Source organism: Bos indicus x Bos taurus, chromosome 4 (genome assembly GCF_003369695.1).
Source record: "Bos indicus x Bos taurus breed Angus x Brahman F1 hybrid chromosome 4, Bos_hybrid_MaternalHap_v2.0, whole genome shotgun sequence".
Classification (NCBI taxonomy): domain Eukaryota; kingdom Metazoa; phylum Chordata; class Mammalia; order Artiodactyla; family Bovidae; genus Bos; species Bos indicus x Bos taurus.
This window is the reverse complement of record NC_040079.1, coordinates 109179222-109204446: the sequence shown is the minus strand read 5'-3', so window position 1 is coordinate 109204446 and position 25225 is coordinate 109179222. Positions and strand designations below refer to the sequence as shown.

The 25225-nt window shown below is 39.5% G+C and overlaps 1 protein-coding gene and 1 pseudogene across 11 annotated transcripts in view; one reads left to right on the top strand and one right to left on the bottom strand.

The window, feature by feature from the left end:
- The window catches only part of HEPACAM2 (HEPACAM family member 2), a 59756-nt gene that overhangs the window by 18199 nt on the left and 16332 nt on the right, over positions 1–25225 (bottom strand). For all 11 annotated transcript variants that reach the window (XM_027540172.1, XM_027540173.1, XM_027540171.1 and 8 more), the window contains 2 exons: positions 24585–24869; positions 6047–6343 (listed from right to left, as the gene is read on the bottom strand). In XM_027540172.1, the coding sequence (XP_027395973.1) occupies positions 6047–6343; positions 24585–24869 (582 nt within the window). The remainder of the gene's footprint in view (positions 1–6046; positions 6344–24584; positions 24870–25225) is intronic.
- Positions 11311–12770, top strand: LOC113891780 (annotated as a pseudogene).

Genomic DNA, 25225 nt, shown 5'->3' with positions numbered 1-25225 from the left:
AAACCAACACCAATTGTAAAGCAATTATCCTCCAATTAAAAACAAAACACTGCTTCTCTCTACCAGAATACACAAAACTTACCAGGTTCAGTATTTGACATTTACAAAATGAAAAATGCCAGATTTGTCCAGGATGAAATCAAGTGGCACAATTGCTGTGGCATCAGCTCCCAGGCGAGTGTGCTGAGGACAGATGGATTTCTAGAACCCAGACTGCAACTAAGACGACAGGGGAATTCTGACCTTACTGCCACAGAGAACGTACAGGAATCCCAAATGTGGTTCTGGACATTTGCAGCAGCTCCCCTCTTCCTTCTTTCAGAGAATTCTGTGCTCTTTAGCACATAGCATGCCATTCTCCCCCTTATTTAAACACTATTGACTCATTTACTAAAGCCCTAGTGCAAATGCTATTTGCCCCCTCCTTAGGCAAACAAATAAAATGAAATAACATATTAAGTGCAAATATAGGCAAGAGGTGTGGTATCCATGGTATCGCAGCCCTGCTGTTTGAGAGACTGCACCTAAAACAAGACAGCCATATGCCACCAGTCAGCGTGTCTATTTCTAGGTCAGAATGGAGTCCTGAGGTCGCTCCCATCCAGTCTGTAAGCTGATTATGGCCAGTGATTCATGTTCCTATGGCAATGAAGATGGCCTCCTGGGGGCATGCTATTTCCACACCCTACCACAGCCCCACCCGACAGACACAGTTGTTCTGTGATAGATGCTCAGGGGATGTCACCTAAGGCTCCAGGGTCTGGATGTAAGGGTTGCAGCTCATCTCAGTTGTTATCCTCCATGATCTAAAGTGAAATACATCTCCTGGAAATCTTAACCAGAGAAATTTCTAGGTAGTTAACAGAAATCAGTAAATTCATTTTCCTGCCTAGGAGTAGGGTCATTTTGCCATTCTCTTCTTTAGGAAAAGTTGTGCAATTAGAAATAGATACTAAAAAATTAGAGATTTTGCTGGATCACATACAAAAATATTTCTACTATGGCTAAATCTCAAATTGTGGCCATGTGACTCTTGAGAACTCTAATAACTTGTACATTGGAATGTTGTCATGAAATGTGAACATTTGAATTCTGATTATAAACATTTTAATTTTATGTATATTGAATGTCACAATAGTGATTAGACCCAGTTAAATTTTAAAGTAGGGATACTTGCATTCAAGAAAGTCTTTAATTACGGTAATAAAATCATTGTTCTTCCAAAATATGAATGCTAAGTTATTACTTTAATTGCTATTCTTTTCTTGAAAGTTACATACTAGGTATTACTTTTAGTTACAAATATTTCATTATTTCTCACTAATATGAAAGTATACATGTCTGGATAAACCAGAGTATCTATTTGTTTATAGCATAAAGTTAGTTAAGGTGATAAAATACTATCTTGTACAAATATGTGACATATCCTGTATATATGTGACATATTTTTTAGACATTGATACTCTCAGTCAACGTCAAGGGAGACAGTTTACTCAGTAGTTAAAAAAAGGGGTTTTGAATTCAGATATTACTTTATCACTGACTAGCTGGGTGACTGCCTATTTCCCCTGTTTTCTTTAGGATATCTCTACTAAGATACAGAGAGGTCCACTGATAACTTAGATGTGAATCATAGTCCAAAGAGGGGGGAGGCACCATCTGGTTTAGTCTTAAACGGGCAGGAAAACATAGAGCTAATAGCCACATTCTCTAGTCTTCCTCTCCTGAACTGAAAGTCCCTATCAAATAATCAAAACCTTTGATTATTTCTAGTGCTTGTTGTTTTCTTTCCAAATTTATGACTACATAGTCATCTTTGACTCCTTCTTCCTTTGCCTCTCGTGTCTTATTGCTGAGTTTTTTTGATCGGCCACATTCTTTGCCTCATTACAAACAAAGATGTTCTGTTTCTTACAACTGCTGCTGCTGCTGCTGCTAAGTCACTTCAGTCGTGTCTGAAGCCCACCGGGCTCCCCCGTCCCTGGGATTCTCCAGGCAAGAACACTGGAGTGGGTTGCCATTTCCTTCTCCAATGCATGAAAGTGAAGAGTGAAAATGAAGTCGCTCAGTCGTGTCCGACTCTTAGCGACCCCATGGACTGGAGCCCACCAGGCTCCTCCATCTGTGGGATTTTCCAGGCAAGAGTACTGGAGTGGGGTGCCATTGCCTTCTCCGGTTTCTTACAACTAGACTCTGGTTATGTCAAATGTAACTTGGTTTTAAAAATATCTCAAAGGCAGACATCTCACCATTCTAAATTATTTTGCATTTTCCACAGATATTAATATAGGTAGCTCATCAGAATGGATGGTCAGTAAGTGTTCAGCTGACAGTTACAAATGATGTCCAATGTTTTCATGTAGGTTGTTGTTGTTGATTCCCTAAGTCATGACCCACTCTTTTGCGGCCCCATGGATGTAGCCCACCAGGCTCCTCTGTCCATGGGATTTTCCAGGCAAGAATACTAGAGTGGGTTGCCATGTCCTTCTCCAGGGGATCTTCCTGACCCAGATCAAAACTGCAACTCCTGTTTAGCAGGTGGATTTGGACTCTTTACCACTGAGCCACCTGGTTTGTTTGTACCTTTAATTTGCATTGTAGAGATTCATAGATTTGGAAAAGTTTCTAAAAATCAAATACTTAAAACACATTAATACTACTCATTTTCTTTGCCATTTGCTACTGTTTAAGTTCTGTGGACATTTGGGGATTGGAAAACAGCTCTACAAACCACAAAGAGGTCATGAATGTTGACAGCACTGAATCACTCTGAAAAATAAGCACCTGCTCTTCTTATTTACAATAATAACAAATGTCTGGTCTCTGTACAGGTCAAACAGGTTTTTTAGATTTTGCAAAAGGTAATTATTTGATATTAAGACTGTAGCTGTCTTTGGACTTTGGTAAAAAGATCTGAATCAAATATTGGGGGATTCTGATACTATGATGATAGCTTGGCTGAATATTATGGAAAAAGTTTAGGTAGTAAGAAAGGTTTCAGTGCAGTACACACCTACATATCATAGACATGTTCTCACTTGCAGTGAGTATGAGGAACAAGTCTAAGACAACATCCAGATTGCCACAAAATTACATACTTAATTATGCTGTTTTTAAAAATTATGTTTCAGTTAACCACTGAGGTAAAAAGCTGGTTAAATATATTAAAAACTTGGTAAAATAGAAAGTAAAGTATGCTGGCTGTTTTCTTACATGCCTGCCACCCACCCATATCAGGCTGTGAGCATCTTGTTAGCAGGAATTATTTTTTTCAGATGGCATTTACCCTAGTATTTGGTCCATAACAGGTGTCAAATAATGAAAGATTGATTGCCTGGTTTATATAACCCTAAACACCCTGGTGGCTCAGACGGTAAAGAATCTGTCTGCAGTGCAAGAGACCTGGGTTTGATCTCTGGGTCAAGAAGATCCCCTGGAGAAGGGAATGGCAACCCACTCCAGTATTCTTGCCTGGAGAATTCCATGGATAGAGGAGACTGGTGGACTACAGTTCATGGGGTCGCAAAGAGTCAGACGTGACAGAGAGACTAACACAAACACATATATGTTTTTGAGACCTATAAGGAAAATATGTTATTAACTACTGCCCAAATGAAGCATAATTCAGGCACTGCATTGTCCAATATGATAGTTACTAGATATATGTTAGCTACTAGAAATACTTAAATTAAAATTAATAGGGACAAAATAAAAGCTTCAGTTCTTCAGTGGCATAACCATATTTTAAGTGCTCAAAAGCCAAATGAGCTATGGGAACTTGAATAGGATTTGCATACTACTGTTGTGTAAAAATTGTATAAATCTTAATTATGTTGCATTGGCTCATAGTGCTTTCCAGGTCTACTATATCCTTCTACTTTTCTGTCTATTCATTCCATTAATTTTTGAGAGTTTGATATTGAAACTCCAACTAAAACTCTTAATTTATCTACTTTAAAATAACTGCAATATATAGAGAAACTATATGTAGCTTTGTTCTGTGTTTTCCAAGTCTCCTGTAAATTGCTTTTGTAATTTAAAAAAGAAAGAGGAAAAAAAGAAAAATATCCAAATGAGGCTAGGAAGTACTATATTATACTAGGAAGTACAATATAAAGAGAAACTATATGTAACTTTGTTCTGTGTTTTCCAAGTCTCCTGTAAATTGCTTTCGTAATTTAAAAAAGAAAGAGGAAAAAATAAAAAAAATCCAAATGAAGCTAGGAAGTACTTATATTGGATAGAGCAGATATCAAACATTTCCTTCAAAGCAAAAGTTCCACTGGATAGCACTCTTCTATGAAGCATTTTCTTCATAAGAGTAAAAACAAAATCTTACCATGTTTGTATGTAAGTTCCAGTGTACACAGATGATTTTTGCAAATATGAATACCCTCGATTTTAGGGAGTCTTGGGAAGACCCCACCTACCATATATTTATTAATCTGTATATTTATAATAGTCTTACAACTCTTAATGGCTCATAATGGGTGTCTCGCTTGCGCTTGCTGGATATTCAGATCCCATTTATGAGCTGCCGGGTCCTGATCCGAAAGGTCTGAGGTATCTTAATGAAAATACATTATTAGATATCCCCATGTGATTCTGATGCACATGGCCTAAGGGTCAAGTACTGAAAATTCTAAGGATTATATTCTTGTTTTACTTATTAAAAAAAATACGCATTGACTTTCTATGTAATGGGTCCTATCCTAGGCACCAGGGCTATAAAGACAAAGAAAGAGAAGGTACAAATGGAGAAGATATTTAGGAGGAGAAGGGGAAGGAAAAAGAGAAGAAGAAAAGAAAGAAGGAGGAAAGAGGAGAGAGGAGAATGGACTTGAGAGATAGGAAGAAAGGAAAATCGACAAACTTGATTGGATGTTGGGCCGGGCAATAAGCAAGAGAAAAGAGTCTGGGATGGCATTTAGCTTTCTGGCTAAGGTTGGTAGCTACTGCTGCCAAGTCGCTTCAGTCGTGTCCCACTCTGTGCAACCCCATAGACGGCAGCCTGCCAGGCTCCCCCGTCCCTGGGATTCTCCAGGCAAGAACACTGGAGTGGGTTGCCATTTCCTTCTCCAATGCATGAAAGTGAAAAGTGAAAGTGAAGTTGCTCGGTCGTGTCCAACTCTTGCGACCCCATGGACTGCAGCCTACAAGGCTCCTCTGTCCATGGGATTTTCCAGGCAAGAGACCATTCATTTAAATAGGGAAACAGAAAGAACAGCAATTTGAGGGTAAAGAAGATGTTTCACTTTTGATATATTGGACCTTATGCTGCCTCTGGCACGTCAAAGTGGAGACATTTAGAAGGTAATTGTGTATACAGTTTTAGAGCCTTACAAATTTTGGATGTACCAGTGTCACATGGAACAATGGGAGTGAATGAAATCATACTGTAGACAGAAGAGAAGGCTCAGAAAGCTGGGAATTTGGTGGACATAAGTATTTTAGGCAATGATTCTTAACTCTTTGGATTTATGACCTTTCTAAAAATTAGATGACTTCTAGAAAATGCCCAATTTCACAAGTTTACAAAATTCTGTCGTTTCCAAGGTATTGAGACCCCTGTTGCTAAATCCCACAGATTTCAGGTTTCAAATGGTGAAAGAAGAAGGGAAGCCCATGAAGGATGATGAGAAGGAAACCAGATGGTAGGGAAACCGCATTTCTAATTCATGGAGGTGTGTTCGTCTGACTTAATGCAACTGTATATATAAACTTTTATAAATGAGTAATCTGATTCTCTTTTATTCCTGTTTATAAAATCAGGAAAGCAAGAATGCACATTTAGAAGGATTGTACTGAATTCTCGCTTTTTTTTTATAGCCCCTCAGAGCTAGCAACTGATTTCTCTCTCCACTCTTCTTTGGGTTTTTTTTCTTTGACTGTTAGAAACCATGGCTTAGTTAGCTCAAAAAAGAGTTTCCTAGAATATATGATACACACAATGATATTCTCTTCCACACAAGTATAAAATAGGAGCAGAGCAAGGCTAACAGGCATTTGGGTTTCATCGGATCCCTGCGTTTTACGTTCCACTTACCTACAGAAGTGATGATGACGGTGAAGTGAGTTTCATCTCGCCTTCCAGTTATGTTGTTGTAAGCACAGCACATATAGTCAGTTGTCTTCTGGGCTATTTTCTCGGATGCAACTTCCAAGCGAGGCCCATGCTTAATGACATATGTGGCATTGTTTGTCCTCTGGATCCAGGAGTAGGTGTTGGGAGGATAAGAGTCAGCAGAACAATCAAACAAGATGGCTTCTCCAATATCCACAGTGAACACTTCCCCTACTTTTAGTCCTCTATCAGAATTAACTCGAAGTCCGTAAGGTCCATCTGCATTAATTGAAAAGAGAAATAAAGGGGCGACATAAATAATCACTACACAGTTATTGAGTTTGGGAGAGTTTAGCACCATTTTATTTTCATGAAAGTCTTCATGTTAAACTTGGGCAATTAGGTTCTCATTTAGACTCTCAAAGAGTCAGACACGACTGAGCGACTTCACTTCACTTCACTTTAGACTCCCAGTAACGATAAGGACCTAAAAGTGTTTTATTCTGATATCCATGGAAAAGGAAGTCATTTGAGATGTGATTGAACTTGTCTGAAACAGTGAAAGCCTTGAAACTTAGGATATAATTTTACAGACACTGTTATCATAATTGTGGTGCTGAGCTTTTGAGTCATGTATGCTGCTGCTGCTGCTGCTAAGTTGCTTCAGTCGTGTCTGACTCTGTGCGACCCCATAGACGGCGGCCCACCAGGCTCCCCTGTCCCTGGGATTCTCCAGGCAAGAACACTGGAGTGGCTTGCCATTTCCTTCTCCAATGCATGAAAGTGAAAAGTGAAAGTGAAGTCACTCAGTCGTGTCCGACTCTTCGCGACCCCATGGTCTTCAGCCTACCAGGCTCCTCTGTCCATGGGATTTTCCAGGCAAGAGTACTGGAGTTGGGTGCCATTGCCTTCTCCATGAGTCATGTATAGATAAATCTATAAGCTTGTTAGACAAATTCCATTTTTCTGAAACTGCAGCTGTACTTAAAAGTAATTTTAAAATAGATTACGGCTACTACTTTCTCTTTGACAACTTTTCTGAGTTTATCTATTTTTCTTCTAAGTGCTGGGACAGTTGATGCAAATATTTAAAAGTTACATAGTTTTACATGGAGCACAAATTTATGCAAAAAAGTACAGGAGTATTCCATATTTTCATGACATTTTAAGAGTTTAAAAAAACTTAAAAATTCCTCCCCACAAGCTAAGTTTAGATTCCATTTGGAAAAAAATACATCTTCATTATCATCAATAAACTACTTAATCATGGCTATCCCATGGTGTTTTTTCCTTACATAGCAATATTCCTGGAGCAGGTTGCTATTTCTATGGCACCAGATTATCTGCAGATTAAGACACATTTTCCATTGATTTCTTCAGAGAACAAATAAGAAAGATTAAAAAAAAACATTCCCCAGCTAGACAGGTTTTTCTCATTCAGTTATATCCTGACTTATATTCTAAAAACTTTAAGGTTTAGGTATTACTGTGCTCATAATTTAGCTGATCATGACCAGTATTTGTTGGCTATTTGCCATCTGAAAGCACTTTAAGTACTTATGCAGACAACCACATTTAATCTTTAAAGCAACTATATGAGGTAATTGTTATTCCCATTATAAGGTGAAGGAAGAGGTATTTGAAAAAGTAATTTTCCCATGGTCACAAAGCTATTAAATAGCAGACCTAGGATTCTAAAATATATGTATTTAGTTATTCATATTATCTCTCCAAAAAAACCTGCCAAGTTGTGTAACTTTCTTTTTCAAAACAGTGTCTGTTTTCCTAACTGTATTATTTGTTGTACAATAAATTATTGTCTAATTACATATTAATTCTGTACTCAGTTAATCAAGTAGTCAATCAAAAAATACGTATTTGAGAGATACTAAGTGCTCCATAATATATTTAATATGTGAGTGATAAAAAATGTATAAGACACAGTTCCTACTCTCAAGGAATTTATAAACTGGATAAGGCTATTGATGGTTTGCTCAGAAATAACCTAATCTCAAACATGCTTATTTAAAAAAAAAGTAACACCTGTTCATCTCTCATTGTGTGGAATAATACAATGTGATGATTAGAGAGTAGGATATCTAGATTAAATTCTAACTTTTTCAACGATTAGCAAAATGTTCTTCAAAAGCCACTTAAGCTTTTAGAGTCACTTTCCTCACCTTTGCTATAAAAAGATTGACTAGATGACTGGTTGCCAGTCTTGCTATCTTTGAAACGCCATGATTCATGCCAGGCTTGTTACTTTGGATACTGGCAAGTCAACCTCAAATGTGCCGATTCCCAGAGTGGTTCTCCATTATATCAGCATTTTCCGACCAACCTACCAACTGGGGAGACAAATTTCCTAAGATACAACAGAAACTGAAGGTACATAGCAATAAATTATATTTAGCTGGAGGACATACACTTTACACATATCTGCTTCCTAAAGACACAGAGGCATCCGAAGGAAACCTATAGATTTATATTAATATATATACATGAGGTGATCCTGCTTTTAGAAAGCAAACATAGAAGTACCTTCAAATTCAAAGTAATCAGGAACTGGAGATGGAGGGTTCAAGTGCAGAGGAATGAATGCTCCGTTCCTGGGACTGTACTAGAACTCATACTGTTTTCTCGTTTCATGCTGTGATACAGTCTCAGGGGAAAATCTCTGTTTTAGAATTGTGTGTTGCAAAACCACTGAATAGTTAGTTGTGTAATGGGGATGAAAAGTCGTTTTCATTCATTCAACCAAAATCAATACTGAGATGCTATTGCATGCATGATACTGTTCTAGGCACTGTGAGGAGAACTGAGGTGTTAGGTGCTGTATACATGGTTCCTGCTGCTATTATCTCAGCTCCAGTGCAGCAGCAGGGTCCCCCCCAAGTTGACAGCACTGATAGAATATTAGGGAAGCAAAGGTCACTGTCTGGTGGACACTGGTTATGGTTCACATCATAGGAAATCAATGAGAGGAATCAACAGAGGTTTGGAGTAGCAGAAGACCCCAGTCTGTCACAAAGACTGAAGCCTGAGAGCATTTCTGAGAGCAGAGCAAGGCAGGCTTGAAAAAGAGAAGTGTGGTCACTCACTACAAGTTTCTGTCTTTCTACTTGTTTTCAGGGTTTATAGAATATGAGTATAAAAACAAATTGAGAACACACATAATGATAAATATTGCTTTCAAAGTTTGCTGATATTACTCAAAATTTCTATGGGAACTTTCCCATTTGGAATCACTTTAGGACTGCTTCCCTGGTGGTTCATGTAGCAAAGAGCCCACCTGCAATGCAGGAGACCTGAGTTCGATCCTGGGATCGGGAAGATCCCTTGGAGAAGGGAATGGCAACCCTCTCCAGTATTCTTGCCTGGAGAATTCCATGGACAGAGGAGCCTGGCGGGTTACAGTTCATGGACACGACTGAGCGACTAATACTTTCACTTTCTCACAACATAATGGCGTATTCTTAAAAACAGTAATTCTTCCATTTTGGAGAATGGGTTTGATTTGCAGAGGAAGCCCACAGTAATTTAAAGTGAAGGCTGGTGAATAAGGTTGATTATCTAATTTAATAATTACTCTAGTTTCAAGTAAAACATGTTTCTAAATAAGGGAATCTGATTGTCATTCATCTTCCCTATACTCATTTTTATTTTGATTTTGCTACTTCCTCATTTATTGGATTTCATGATTAGTGTAATCTTTTCTCTTCTGTCTGTCTTAATTATCTGCTATATCTGGCTCCTCAGAGTTAGCATCAACTATCTCAAACTTCATCAGTCCCCACACAAGCACCTCTTTCAGTTCTCGGAACCTAACACTTTGATGAATTTAAGTTCCTTGCTTCTGATATGATTCATTAGAATTCAGCATATTTTACCTGATTTTATAAGAAATACATTTCACTGCAGAAAATCCTAAAATTCCAGAGAGGCATGAAGATGAAAACTCATTTGTTTTCATCTCAGAGAACGAACATCCATATTTCAGGTTATGATATTTACGTCTTTTTCCTTTCTTTTTTTAAAAAATTATTTATTTACTCTTTTTGGCCCCAGTGGGTCTTTGCTGCTGCACACGGGCTTTCTTTAGTTGTGATGAGTGGGAGCTACTCTCCAGCTGCGGTGCACAGGCTTCTCATTTCGGTGGCTTCTCTTGTAGCGGAGCTCGGGCTCAAGGGAGTGGGCTTCAGTAGTTGTGGCAAACGGGCTTAGCTGCTCCGTGGCATGTGGGATCTTCCTGGACCAGGGATCAAACCTGTGTCTCCTGCACTGGCAGACAGATTCTTAAGCAGTAAAGTCTTAAGTCTTCTTTCTTTACCCACCGTCTCTCTCTCTCATGCACACAGATGGACTGATCTATCACATTCTACATACTGCTTACAATCTACTTTCTTCTGACTACTTGATGATGCTATTTCCTTCTTCATTACCACGTCAAGCTGACCATCGTTTACTTTGAAATGCAGCTTAGCATATTATTCATGGCATGAGCAATCCAACTGAGGATATTTGGAGTGATTCAACCAGTGTGGCCTCTGACATTGAAGATGAAAACAGATGGATAGTTCTATTTTGACTGTGGTTCAGTTTCTTGCCCTTGGCAGAGAACTCTCAATAGAAATGAACCCTTTGCCTCAGGCATGGGTGTTTACTAAGTGACTTGTAAAATCATATATCATCTGTTCTGTTTAACAATTTATGGCTGGGTGGGAACAGAACCTGAATTTCCATCTTGATGCTGCTTGCCATCCTGTTCGGGAGCAGATGGTAAGTATTTACTGTGAATGACCCTTTTTTCTTTCGTATTTATCACTTAGAGCACTTCCCCATGAGCAGTGCCATATGTTGTACACAAAATGCAGTGGTTACTGGGTTATAATTTACAGCACAGATGGGCATGCACATTTCGTGAACTGCAAGTAGATACCTGCCTGTATTACTGGCTTGACACTGTATTCCACCGAGGCCAACACCAGGTTATGACATCATAACGTCAACGATACACTGTCACTCCTGACTTTGTTATACTTTTTTTTTTCCTGCCAAAATAAAAAGCAATTCCTGTTTTTGTGAAGGAAATTGTCACAGAAACAGCACCTCAAGAAAACAGAAGAAGTGATTCATGCTGAAATTCTAAATTATGATGTGGGCCTCTATGGGGGAATATTGAAATATTACACTTACTACATTATTGAGGAACTTTTCTAAAGGTCAGAAAAAACAAACAAAAGCAAATGGAGGGCAGCGTGAGGGCCCTGTTGAGAGGAAGGGCCCAGCCGTGCGGCGCTGCTGAACGGCCGGAGCAGGCAAGGGGTGAGACCAGAGCTACTCCGGAGGAGTCGGGGGCTGGTGGCTCTTTAGACGACATCAAAGGCTCCCCTAGAGGATGCAGAGGTATCCCCAAATAGATGAAGTCCCTTACTGGATGCTGGGTGTCTGAGTTGGGGGAGGAGCCTTGGGGATGTCCGTTTGGCCCTGACTTCAGAGAAGCCCCTGAGGAAGAACGAGAGAAAGAAACAGGATCCTGAGGGGTGACTGAGAGATGCCCCACTGGTTAAGGGGTCTGTTGTGATTTCTGCATAGATCTTAGAGGGTGGAACTGTGAAAAACCCACCAGAATCTTCAGGATGCTTGTATTATGACAGGTTACTTCCTCCTGCCTTGGCCAGGATTGCAGGGCCTCAAAGAGTAGCCCTTGGCAGCCAGATCTTCTGATCCAGCATCCCACAGGCTACCCTGACAGTTAACCAAAAATGGAGTGCCAGAAGAGTAAGCCCGTTACATTTTAAATCCACATATGTTGGAGCAGCCTCATACACACAGTCCTCTCATGAACATTTCACCATGTGGGTGGTGGAGGTTACTGTCTTCCGTTGCATTCAAGAGTGTTCCCCAGAAAGAGCTGGAGCTCCAGATGAGAACCTGGAGCCTCTTAGCTGGTCTCATTCCCGTGTGTCTCACCGTGTGAGCATCTTGTTCTGGTTGTAGGTTCTGTCACCAGCCCTGGTTTAGTCATCACTTCACAGGTAACAAACCACGTGCCCCTTCCTTCTGGTTGTGCTCGTCAATACAGATAGTTTTGTAAGCAGCAAGCTTGAGGTACGACAACTTACAGCAGTTTTTTGCATGAGGAAAAAGTCCCTTGCAATTTCTGACTGTTGGAAGAACTCGAAGAAGGCCAGAAAGGAGTAGGAGATGGCCCAGTTAGCTGGGGTCTATAAGATGATGCAGACACGACACAAGACGGACAGGGATGATAACTGGGCCTCCAAGAACAATTTATGAAAACTGAATATACAAACTTAAAATAGAATGTGTACCTAAATACCCAGAAGCACCCCTTCTCTTTGTAAGATTTGTAACAAAAATTAATATGAATGGAGTTAATAGTTCTAATGGAGTGGTGGACCCAAGAGCCATATCAGTGCTAGCAAAATGGCAGAATTTTATAGCGTCAAAGTTGTCCTGCAAGAACTTCAGTGTCTAATGATGTCTAAAGAAAATATGAAACTCCCTCAGCTGCCTGAAGGACAGTGTTACAGCAATTAATCAAAAAGAAAACCACAGGCCCTCCCCTGCCCCCCATTCGATTTAAGCAGTCTTCATTTTCCACAGTAGTAAATTTTCTAGATACATCTTGTAGACTTCAAAGTACTGGAAAGAAAGCTCCCATTCAAAGGCAGTTTATCTTAAGATACTGTTCAGTTCAGTCACTCAGTCATGTCCAACTCTTTGTGACCCCATGGACTGCAGCATGCCAGGCCTCCCCATCCATCACCAACTCCCAGAGTTTACTCAAACTCATGTCCATCGAGTCAGTGATGCCATCGAACCATCTCATCCTCTGTCGTCCCCTTCTCCTCCTGCCTTCAGTCTTTCCCCAGCATCAGGGTCTTTTCCAACAAGTGAGTTCTTTGCATCAGATGGCCAAAGTATTGGAGTTTCAGCTTCAGCATCAGTCCTTCCAATGAATATTCAGGACTGATTTCCGTTAGGATGGGCTGGTTGAATCTTCTTGCTGTCCATGGGACTCTCAAGAGTCTTCTCCAACACCACAGTTCAAAAGCATCAATTCTTTGGTGCTCAGCTTTCTTTATGGTCCATCTCTCACATCCATAAATAATAACTGGAAAAACTGTAGCTTTGACTAGATGGATCTTTGTTGGCAAAGTAATGTCTCTGCTTTTGAATATTCTATCTAGGTTGGTCATAACTTTTCTTCCAAGGAATAAGCGTCTTTTAATTTCATGGCTGCAATCACCATCTGCAGTAATTTTGGAGCCCCCCCCCCCAAAAAAAAAATAAAGTCTGTCACTGCTTCCATTGTTTCCCCATCTATTTGCCATGAAGTGATGGGACCAGATGCCACGATCTTAATTTTCTGAATCTTGAGTTTTAAGACAACTTTTTCACTCTCCTCTTTCACTGTCATCAAGAGGCTCTTTAGTTCCTCTTCCCTTTCTGCCATAAGGGTGGTGTCATCTGCATATCGGAGGTTATTGATATTTCTCCCAGAAATCTTGATTCCAGCTTGTGCTTCATCCAGGCCAACATTTCTCATGATGTACTCTGCATATAAGTTAAATAAGCAGGGTGACAATATACAGCCTTGACATACTCCTTTCCCGATTTGGAACCAGTCTGTTGTTCCGTGTCCAGTTCTAACTGTTGCTTCCTGACCCACATATAGGTTTCTCAAGAGGCAGGTCAGGTGGTCTGGTATTCCCATCTCTTACAGAATTTTCCACAGTTTATTGTGATCCACACAGTCAAAGGCTTTGGCATAGTCAATAAAGCAGAAGTAGATGTTTTTCTGGAACTCTCTCACTTTTTCGATGATCCAGCGGATAGTGGCAATTTGATCTCTGGTTCCTCTGCCTTTTCTAAATCCAGCTTGAACATCTGGAAATTCATGGTTCACATACTGTCGAAGCCTAGCCTGAAGGATTTTGAGCATAACCTGGCTAGCCTGTGAAATAAGCGCAGATGTATGGTAGTTTGGACAATCTTTGGCCTCTGTTGAGTTTTTAATCTGTGCCAAGTATTGCCTTAGGGATACAAAGGGATACAAAGGTGAATAACACAGAACTCCTACTTTTTCCGGAGATGCTTATGAGTGGAAGAGGCTCATGGAAAGTGAGTTCTGGGGAGAGATGGGAATGGGGTGCTGAAGGTGTATAGCAAACCTCTTAGGGATGCTAAGGAGGTGAGACAAGATGGGGGGCAGGTGAGCCTTTCTGAAGAAGATGATATTGTGATGGTGTAAATAGGTGAAGGAAGGAAAGTGAGAACAGTTTCCGTTAAATGATAAAGATTATAAGCATGTTGATGCCATATCAGTAAGATAAATGACAGATCTTCACCCTATATATTTTATTTAATTCTTAAAGACCCAAACCAAAAGGAAAACAAAAAGAAACAAGAAAATATGGCTAACGTAGTGATTTTATGGAAAAAATAATGAACATGTGTTGTGTTTCTATATATTATATGATAGGTTGTTTTTCAGTCACTAAGTCTGACTGCAGCATGCCAGTCTCCTCTGTCCTTCACTATCTCCCAGCTGCTGCTGCTGCTGCTGCTAAGTCACTTCAGTTGGGTCCGACTCTGTGCGACCCCATAGATGGCAGCCCACCAGGCTCCTCTGTCCCTGGGATTCTCCAGGCAAGAACACTGGAGTGGGTTGCCATTTCCTTCTCCAATGCATGAAAGTGAAAAGGGAAAGTGAAGTCACTCAGTTGTGTCCGACTCTTCACCACCCCATGGACTGTAGCCTACCAGGCTCGTCTGTCCATGGGATTTTCCAGGCAAGAGTGGGCTGCCATTGCCTTCTCCGCTATCTCCCAGAGTTTGCTCAAATTCATATCCACTGAATCAGCGATGCTATCCAACCATCTCATCCTCTGCTGCTCCCTTCTCCTTTTGCCTTCAATCTTTCCAAGCAACAAGGTCTTTTCTAATGAGTTGAATCTTCGAGTCAGGTGGCCATGGTATTGGAGCTTCACCTCTAGCATCAGTCCTTCCAAGGAATATTCAGGGTTAATTTCCTTTAGGATTGACTAGTTTGATCTCCTTGTTGTGAAAAGACTCTCCAGAGTCTTCTCCAGGACCACAACTTGAAAGCATCAACTCTTCTGTGGTCAGCCTTCTTTATGGTCCAACTCTCACATCCATACATGATTTACTAGAAAAACCATAGCTTTGACTATATGGACCTTTGTTGGAAAAGTGATGACTCTGCCTTTTAGTATGTTGTCTAGGTTTGTCATAGTTTTCCTTCCAAGAGGCAAGTGTCTTTGGATTTCATGGCTGCAATCACCATCTGAAATAATGTTGGAGCCCAAGAAAAAAAAAAATTGTCACTGCTTCTACCTTTCCCCCTTCTATTTGCCATGACATAATGGGACCAGATGCCACTATCTTAGTTTTTTTTAATGTTGATTTTCAAGCCAGTTTTTTCACTTTCTGCTTTCACTCTAATCAAGAGGCTCTTTAGTACCTCTTCATTTTCTACCTTTAGAGTGGTATAATCTGCATATCTGAGGTTGTTTGTATTTCTCCCAGCAATCTTGATTCCAGCTTGAGAGTCATCCAGCCTGGCATTTTGCATGATGTATACTGCATAGAAGTTAAATGAGCAGGGTGACAATATACAGCTTTGATGTATTCCTTTCCCAATTTTGAACCAGTCTGTTGTTACATGTCCAGTTCTAATTGTTGTTTCTTCACCCACATATAGGTTTCACAGAAGACAGGTAAGGTGGTCTGGTATTCCCATCTCTTCAAGAATTTTCCACAGTTTGTTGTGATTCACACACTCAAAGGCTTTAGTATAGTCAATGAAGCAGAAGTAGATGTTTTTCAGGAATTCCCTTGCTTTCTCTGATTCAGCAAATGTTGGCAATTTGGTCTCTGGTTCCTCTGCCTTTTCTAAACCCAGCTTATACATCTGGAAGTTCTCAGTTCATGTACTGCTGAAGCCTAGCCTGAAGGATTTTGAGCATAAACTGGCTAGCCTGTGAAATAAACACAGTTGTATGGTAGTTTGAACAATCTTTGGCACTTCACTTCTTTGGAATTGGAATGAAAACTGACCTTTTCTAGTCCACTGGTTACTACTGAATTTTTCAAATTTGCTGACATATTGTGTGCAGAACTTTAATATCATCATCTTTTAGAATTTTAAACAACTCAGCTGGAATTCCATTACCTCAACTAACTTTGTTTGCACTATTGCTGCCTAAGGTCCACTTGACTTCACATTCCAGGATGTCTGGATCTAGGTGAGTGACCACATTATCGTGGTTATCTGGGTCATTAAGACCTTTTTCATACAGTTCTTCTGTGTATTCTCACCACTTCTTCTTAATCTCTTCTGCTTCTGTTAGGTTCTTAACATTTCTGTCCTTTATCGTGCCCATCTTTACATGATATATTCCCTTGGTACCTCTAGTTTTCTTGAAGAGATCTCTAGTCTTTCCTATTTGACTGTTTCTTTGCATTGTTCATTTAAGAAGGCCTTCTTATCTCTCCTTGCTATTCTCTGGAACTCTGCATTCAGTTGGGTATATCTTTTTTTTTTTTTTAATTGTATACCAGTTTATTGCAGTTGGGTATATCTTTCCCTTTCTTCCTGGCCTTTTGCTTTGCTTCTTCCCTCAGCTATTTGTAAAGCTTCAGACAACCACTTTGTCTTCTTGCATTTCTTTTCTTTGGGATGGTCTTGGTCACTGCCTCCTGTATAATGTTATGAACCTCCATGCATGGTTCTTCAGGCACTCTGTCTATCAGATCTAACCCCTTGAATCTATTAGTCACCTCCAGTGTATAATAATAAGGGACTTGATTTAGGTCATACTTGAATGGCCTATTGGTTTTCCCTACTTTCTTCAATTTAAGCCTCAATTTTGCAATAAAGAGCTCATATCTGAGCCACAGTCAGTTCCTGGTCTTGTTTTTGCTAACTGTATAGAGCTTCTCCATCTTCGGCTGCAAAGAATATAATCAATCTGATTTCAGTATTGACCATCTAGTGATGTCCACGCACAGAGTCATGTCTTCTGTTGTTGGAAGAGGGTGTTTGCTATGACTAGTGTGTTCTCTTGGAAAAATTCTTCTTAGCCTTTGTTCTGCTTCCTTTTGTACTCCAAGGTCAAACTTGACTGTTACTTCAGGTATCTCTTGACTTCCTACTTTTGCATTGCTATCCCCTATGGTGAAAAGCACATCTTTTTTTGGTGCTAGTTCTAGATGTTGTAGGTCTTCATAGAACCATTAAACTCCAGCTTTTTTAGCATCAGTGGTTGGGGCATTGGATTACTTGGATTACATTTGATGACTTGAATTACTGTAATATTGAATGGTTTGCCTTGGAAACAAACCAAGGTCATTGTGTCATTTTTGAGATTGCACCCAAGTACTGCATTTCAGACTCTTTTGCTGACTATGAAGGCTACTCCATTTCTTCTAAGGGATTCTTGCCCGCAGTAGTAGATATAATGGTCATCTGAATTAAATTCACTCATTCCTGTCCATTTTAGTTCACTGATTCCTAAGACGTCTGTGCTCAATCCTGCCATCCGCAGCTTGACCACATCCAGTTTACCTTGATTTATGCACCTACCATTCCAGGTTCCAATGCAATATTGTTCTTTATAGCATTGGAGTTTACTTTCACCACCAGACACGTCCACAACTGAGTGTTGTTTCTGCTTTGGCCCAGCTGCTTCATTTTTTTCTGGAGTTATTAGTAATTGCCTTCCACTCTTTCCCTAATAGCATATTGGACACCTTCCAACCTGGGGAGCTCATCCCCAGGGTCATATCTTTTTGCCTTTTCATATTGTTCATAGGGTTCTCCCAACAAGAATGGCTGAATGGTTTCCCATTTCCTCCTCCATTGGACCACATTTTGTCAAAACTCTTCACTATGATCCATCCATCTTGGGTGGCCCTGCACAGCATGGCTCATAGGTTCAGTCAGTTATACATGCCCCTTTGCCATGACAAGGCTGTGAATTATGAAGGGGTATATGATAGGTAGTAAATTGCTTAGCACAAAGAAGACCATGATATTTGATTTTTTTTAATCAAATCAAACCATGAGTGAATGAGTGAATAAATGAATGAATGAGTGAATAAGTGAAGGTCAAGAAGATGAGATGTTGACCCAGTGAAAATTTCTGCATTCGAATGCAAAAATAATCAAGAAGATGTTAACACTATTCACAATTACTATATAGTAAGAGTAAAAAAAAAATCTTTCTTAAATCATCTAGGTAATTCATCCTCACAATGTATAAGTGGAACTCATGGCAAAATTTTCTAAACATTCTTCTTTCAACTACCCACCATTAGTCTTTACTCAAGACAGGCATTTCTCTGTGAGGTTTGCATAGATTATGTCTAAAAAGAATGCAAGGAAGAAAGTTCAGTCTATAAATAAAAGATATGTTCTATAAAATCTGAACTTATTCACATGGGGATATTCTAATTCTTTCAAATAACACAGGAAAGGAAAGGAAATTTAGGAGTTTAAAGCCTTTATCAGTGATTATGGTTTTCCTTCCACTTAAATACTTTATACACTGTGTAACACCATTTTCTGTGATAATTATAAGATTAGGGCATGAACATGTACATGTTGAAAGAAAGATCTTATTCGATATTTTTACTATGTCAGATTAAACTATATAGCAAAACAAAAGTGTATTTCAAGATCATGCAAATAACATTTTTATGTATCTGTAATTGCTTATGAAATTTTCCCCAGAAATTTTTCATTTAAATTTATGGCTAAAGTTCAGAGATAGGTAAATAGATGGCAAGATAAAAAGGATTCATGTGAAGGAAATATTTTCATGTAGAAAAATGAAATGTGTTAAATAATGGTAATTTCTGGGGAAGAAAGTTCTTTCCAAAGTATTCTTTCAGTATTCTCTTTGAAGGTATCTTCTAAATTACCCAAGTTTCCCATGATTTCTTGATGTCATGTTGCCAATTACATCAGCGTAGTTTGGGCTCCAAATGAAAAGAAAAAAAAGAGGAAAAGCAAAATAGCTAATATTATTGAGTTTTTCCTATGTGCCACTCACTGCCTTCTTTACACATAAAATCTCACATAATCCCCATTCCACTAGAGATACGCTTTAGTCTTACACTGGGACAGTGTTGATAAGGAGAGGAGGAAACTGACGCATAGACTAATGACGGCAGAACCAGAGGTTTAATGCAGGCAGTTTGAACTGACAGCTTAGATTCATAACACTGTGCTAAATGCTATACTCTCCAGAGGACACAGAACTTATTGGAGTCTGCGTCCAAACAAAATATGATCAGGTTTTCTTCAGTGGACAAAGAACGCTCCAACCCAATTTTCTGCTGTCTCTTTTTACACTGAGTGATTGTTTCTTTGAATTAATTTTTAGTTGATGATATCTGGCTGGTTTAATATCTTGTTTTCCATTTTGTACCTTTTCTATGTTAATGTAAATCATTTAGACTAAATAATAAGGAACATCCTAAATAATGTACGGATGTCTCCATATAGCCCTAGATTTGATTTCATTTGTCTCCTCCCATTTTCTTTCACTATGTTCAGGTAACTTGAATGCTTAGGTCTGTGCCCCCTGGAGTTGAATGGAAGTTTACATTTATGTCAGAATAACCTTATTCAGTCAAGAATATGACTACATGTACTAACAGATAGTGCCGAATCTAAATTTTTGACTCTAATTCAATGCTGGTCATGCAGATAGTCACAGTTTATTCTTTGTAAGTCCATTTCTCTGTGTTTTAAGGCAGACAGAATATTTTCACACTGTTATCTGAATATAAGGCTATGTAAAACTACTATAAAAATATAGCTAAAAATTTAGCTATAAAAACAATGTCATTGTTTAACACAATATAACTAGTAATTGCAATAAATCTTATATAATTTGTTTGAAGAGTGGTGTTTTGGTTTTTTTTTTTGGTGAAGAACTGTAATTTCCTTCTTCCTTTATGCTCTTTCATAAATTGATAATTTCTCCTCTTTCTGCATGAAGGGACTGGCTCATCTTTGAGACACTGAATTCTGAACTAGGTTGGACTAGCAGATAATCCTCTTTGGGTTCCCCTACACTAATGCTGAATTATACAATGTATGAAGTTTTTTCTATTTCTATGTGAACAATACTTTTTTGGAAAAAATGCTGAGAGTCCCTTGGACTGCAAGGAGATCCAACCAGTCCATTCTGAAGGAGATCAGCCCTGGGATTTCTTTGGAAGGAATGATGCTAAAGCTGAAACGCCAGTACTTTGGCCACCTCATGCGAAGAGTTGACTCATTGGAAAAGACTCTGATGCTGGGAGGGATTGGGGGCAGGAGGAGAAGGGGATGACAGAGGATGAGATAGATGGCTGGATGGCATCACTGACTCGATGGATGTGAGTCTGAGTGAACTCCGGGAGTTGGTGATGGACAGGGAGGCCTGGCATGCTGCAATTCATAGGGTCGCAAAGAGTCGGACACGACTGAGCGACTGATCTGATCTGATCTAGATGTGTTTAATTACAGAATGTAGCTCAAAATTGGTGACTTTTTTCTCTGTATGATAGGTTTTTTTAATATAAATTTATTTATTTTAATTGGAGGCTATGATAGGTTAATAAAATACATCCTACCTCCCTTTTTTCCTTTCCTATATATATTCTTTCTATAATTGTATGACATTTGTGATCTATTTTGAAAACATGCTCTCTAAACAAACATTTCTTGATTTACTCTATGTTTGTGTATTTATTTATAAAATATTCTGTAAAATTTTTTTATAAAATATTTTATATTTTATATATTTATTATATATATTTATATATATATATTTATTATATATTATATTTATTTTATAAAATATTTTATAAATTTATTTATATTATATAAATAAATAAATATAAAAATATTTATTTATAAAATATTCTTTTAAAAAATTGGGAGTTTTGCTTAAAAAATAATTTTCCTCATTGTTTACCAAATGATGCCTAGTGTTCAAAGCTCCCTGCAATCTGACTCTGCTTTTCAAAGCTCTGCTTATGCTACTTAGCTTTTATGAAAGACCTGGATTAATACCTGTTTTAGCTGACTGAGAGAAGTCTGGAGAGGACTTTTGCTTTCTCGAGAAAAAGATGAAAAATGAAAAATAGCATTCAGAGTTTGTTTTTCAGGAACTGTTTTAGAGGTAGTGGGCTCCCCAGCTGCAAAAGTGGTGCCACCAAGCTCCTTCCCAGGGAACTACACTCAGCATCTCAGCATCAAGCCTCCATAGCTTTGAACTTTGCAGGCATCTGTGTTCTCTTTTGACTCACTTTTTGCAGGTCATAAGGTAATGCTTGTTTACTTTGCACCATTTTGATTCATACAAGGTTTCAAAGGAACATTCCATTTTCTGACAGAGGGGAGTGGGGAAGCTGTATCTATTCCTTGTTGTATCCTATACTCCAGTCAAACTGGACCATTTGCCAAATACTCTGCCCTCTGCCTAGTGTCTGTGTCTACTATCCCTAGTGCCTGAAATGTTTTTCAAAAAATTTGCCCTTGCCTCCTTCAAATCCATCGTTCAAGGTCCATCTCAAATGTTACTTCCTACAACAAGCCTTCTCTCCAGCTAGAAGTAATGTTTTCCTCCTCTGAATTCCCAAAGATGCATAATATTGTACTAATAATAGTAGCCAACAGTTATATACTGTTTACTATGGGCCTGTCACTGTGGGGCTTTCTTAGTGACTCAGATGGTAAAGAATCTGCCTGCAATGCAGGAGACCTGGGTTCGATCCCTGGGTGGGGGAGATCCCCTGGAGAAGGGAATGGCAACCCACTCCAGTATTTTTGCCTGGAGAATTCCATGGACAGAGCCACCTGGCAGGCTACAGTCCAAAAGGTAGCAAAGAGTCGGACACAACTGAGCAACTCACACTGAGTCACTGTTCTAAGCGAGTTACGTACAGTAACAGATTTAATCCGAATAACAACAGTACCTACGAAGTAGGTACATTATCACCATTACATAGACGAGGAAACTAAGGCACAGAGAGCTAAGGCAGTAGGAGCAGGATTTGAACCCAGGCCTTCCGTTCCAGAGTTCTGTGCCTACGCTATGCTCCTTTGTGGGCACTCCTACAGTATCTATGACGTTCTCACACATTTCACTGTCACATTATCTCACTTCTGCTAAAATACTGGCTAGCTTCTAGTTTTAAGAATCAGCGTCCCACGTTCCTAGCCTGTGCAGTGTTCCCGTTCCCTCTGATTTCTGGGTGAATTTGGCCACTGGGGATTCCTGGCAGAAGATTAGAATGAGGGAGGAAAATGAGGCTGAAATATTTGTTCTCCTTGTTCCTTTCCTCATTCTGGCTGTTTCTTTCCACCAGAGGCCCCTGCTTTATGGAATTTTACTTTTCAAGGTTTCCAGTAACCTCTCCTTGCTCCTGTCCTTCTGGATCTAGGTGCAGAAACAGGTTTTATTGGTAACAGTCTGGGTTTTTCCTACATCCCATTTACATCTTTGTACTTAGTCCCTTTGATTATCCTAACCTGTCATTATCCTAACCTGTCATTTGTTCACTGTTGAAATTCAGATACAGCCAATAAACACATTAAAAGATTTTTTTAAAGAATCAATGGTTCCATTTTTCTTATCTTAATTTTGCTTAATGAAGCAGATCTTATTGTATACCTGTATCATACCACTGTATTACACTTCCCTGAAGTTGCTTTTCCGACCACATTTCTGGAGCTCAGTTTTATTGTTAAGCTTGATCTAGCAGAAAAAAAACCTACGTATGCTGGTGCTTTTCCCCAAAGAATCAACAACACACATTCTCAAGAAAGACTATCAATTTTCTATTGAAGAAAACAGAAGACAGATGTATTGATAACACAAACAGCCTCCACTTACTGGATGCCTGCTTGGTGTCAGTCACTGGCTACTTTTCAGACAGGATTTCATTTATTGTAGGGAAGTAGTTTTAACCATCTCCATTTTATAGATGAGGCCCAGAAAGGTCTAGGGACTTCTTAAGGTCACATATGTAGTGACGGAACCCATTGCCTACTTAGGTCTGTCTACCTCCTAAGCACTTAAACAATAGTCTTTAGGGCCTTTCTGAGCATTATGGAGATATGTTTGATGAGGGAGTAGATATATTTACCAGGCTTAATTCTACCCTTGTGGTTCAACCAACTGAACCCTCCACCCTCACGCCACAGGGTGAGAAGTTTTCCTTTGCCATGCCTTGTTTGTTTTGTTATACTGCTATTGTGGCCGTGCACTAAGTAAGCTACGACGGTAACCGATCAGATGGCTTCCCAATGTGATAAGCCATTGGTTCAACTTGGGGAGTTTTTGCACAAACCACTCCCTCTCTCCTGCACTCAGGGGACATATGGCAATGTCTAGAGACACTTTCAGTTGTCACAACTGGAGGGAAGGGTGCTACTGGTATGTAGCAGGTAGGGGCTAGGCAGCTGTTAGACATCCTATAATGCAAAGGACAAGTACCCACAACAAAGAGTTGTCCAGTCAAAACGTCATTAGGGTGAAGGCTGAGAAACCTTGCGAGAGGCTGAAAGCAGGATACAATGCTAGACATACTAGAGGTGGTGCTGCGGAGTAGAAGGGATGCGGGAAAGTAATACGATCAAGAGAGATCTTGCACGGGTTGATGATGATCATACGACATGAACTAAAAAGTCTGGTGAACTTAACTTTGTACATGAGATTAAAGTCACAATGATAACAATAGCAACTACAGCAACTGAAAAAAGAACCAAAGAAAAGTGAAACCTGAAATCATTACAGATTTGCTGGGAAGCTGAATAACTTGCTGCAGAATAATTATGTCTTCTCTGTGATACTCTCTGCACCCTGCCTCTAAAAATGGGGCTGAGAAAACGGGCAGAGAGACTAGCCAGACCCTAGGCCGTATTACCCACATATAACCTGGGAACATTCTTTCTCCCAGTGGTCAGCTCCAGAGCACATCCCTGTCCCATTTTATGATGAACAACTCTCCCTCCTTGTGGGTGAATAAATCAGTGCCTTCTGCATGCTTCTGGGTTCTTGAAATTGAGGTTTCTATGTTTCATTGGCAATAAGGTCACAGAATGCACTGAGTTAGAGAATATAGTCAAAAGACCAGTATCTCAACTGGATCTTCAATAAACTGGGTTGTGCAAGTAACTATACTTCATGACAAGACAGTGCCTAGGAAGTGTAACTGCAGCTAGCACTGCATTACAATAATGGTCAAAACCAAATGACATCTGGTATTGATGTTCTCTGTGACTACTCTGGTGAAAACTTTCCAGAAGAAAACTCAGTTGATCAGACATGCCTGACTTTTGTGACCCCAAAGACTGGGGCCCATCAGGCTCCTCGGTCCATAGAATTTTCCAGGCAAGAATACTGGAGTGGGTTGCCATTTCCTTCTCCAGGGGTATATAAATATATATACATTTTTAAAAACTTACAGTATATGGTAGGCATAATGATGTCGCTTTCCATCCTACTGACAGGGTTCTTCACCAGGCAACTGTAATTCCCAATGTCTTCTTTGGTCACTGGAGCAATATGAAGGCTGCTGTTCTGAAGAGAGAAGGAGTTGGTGGAGCTGGTGTGGACAGGCCTCCCATTCTTCAGCCACTGGTAAACCCGCCGGCTGCCCCCTTCCACGAGGCATGTCAGGGTCATGTTTCCCACGTACTCCACAGCCCCAGAGGAAGGCTGAATCTGCACCACTGGTTTCGTGACAGGATCTGCAACATCAGAACGAAAGAAATGATCTTTGTCACCCCAGGGTTATAATTAAAGTCTAGGAGATCTTTCACATGTTTTAAATCCTAGGAAAATGATTCCAAAATTTTGTACTTTTTAAATGTAGACAGCTCAGGAAGTAAAGAAGAGGATAAAAAAAGTCATTACAAATAGAAAATAATGATATAAAAATATCATTTATAGCAGAGATAACCAATTCTAGAACTTCATCTTCAAGAATTTTGTAATGAAAACCTTTAGTTTATAGATAATGCAGTTAGTGGTGAAGGACATCAGCTCCCTTATTTCCTGTTCATTGTGCTCCCCCGACACCATAAAGGTTTACTCTCACAGGCAA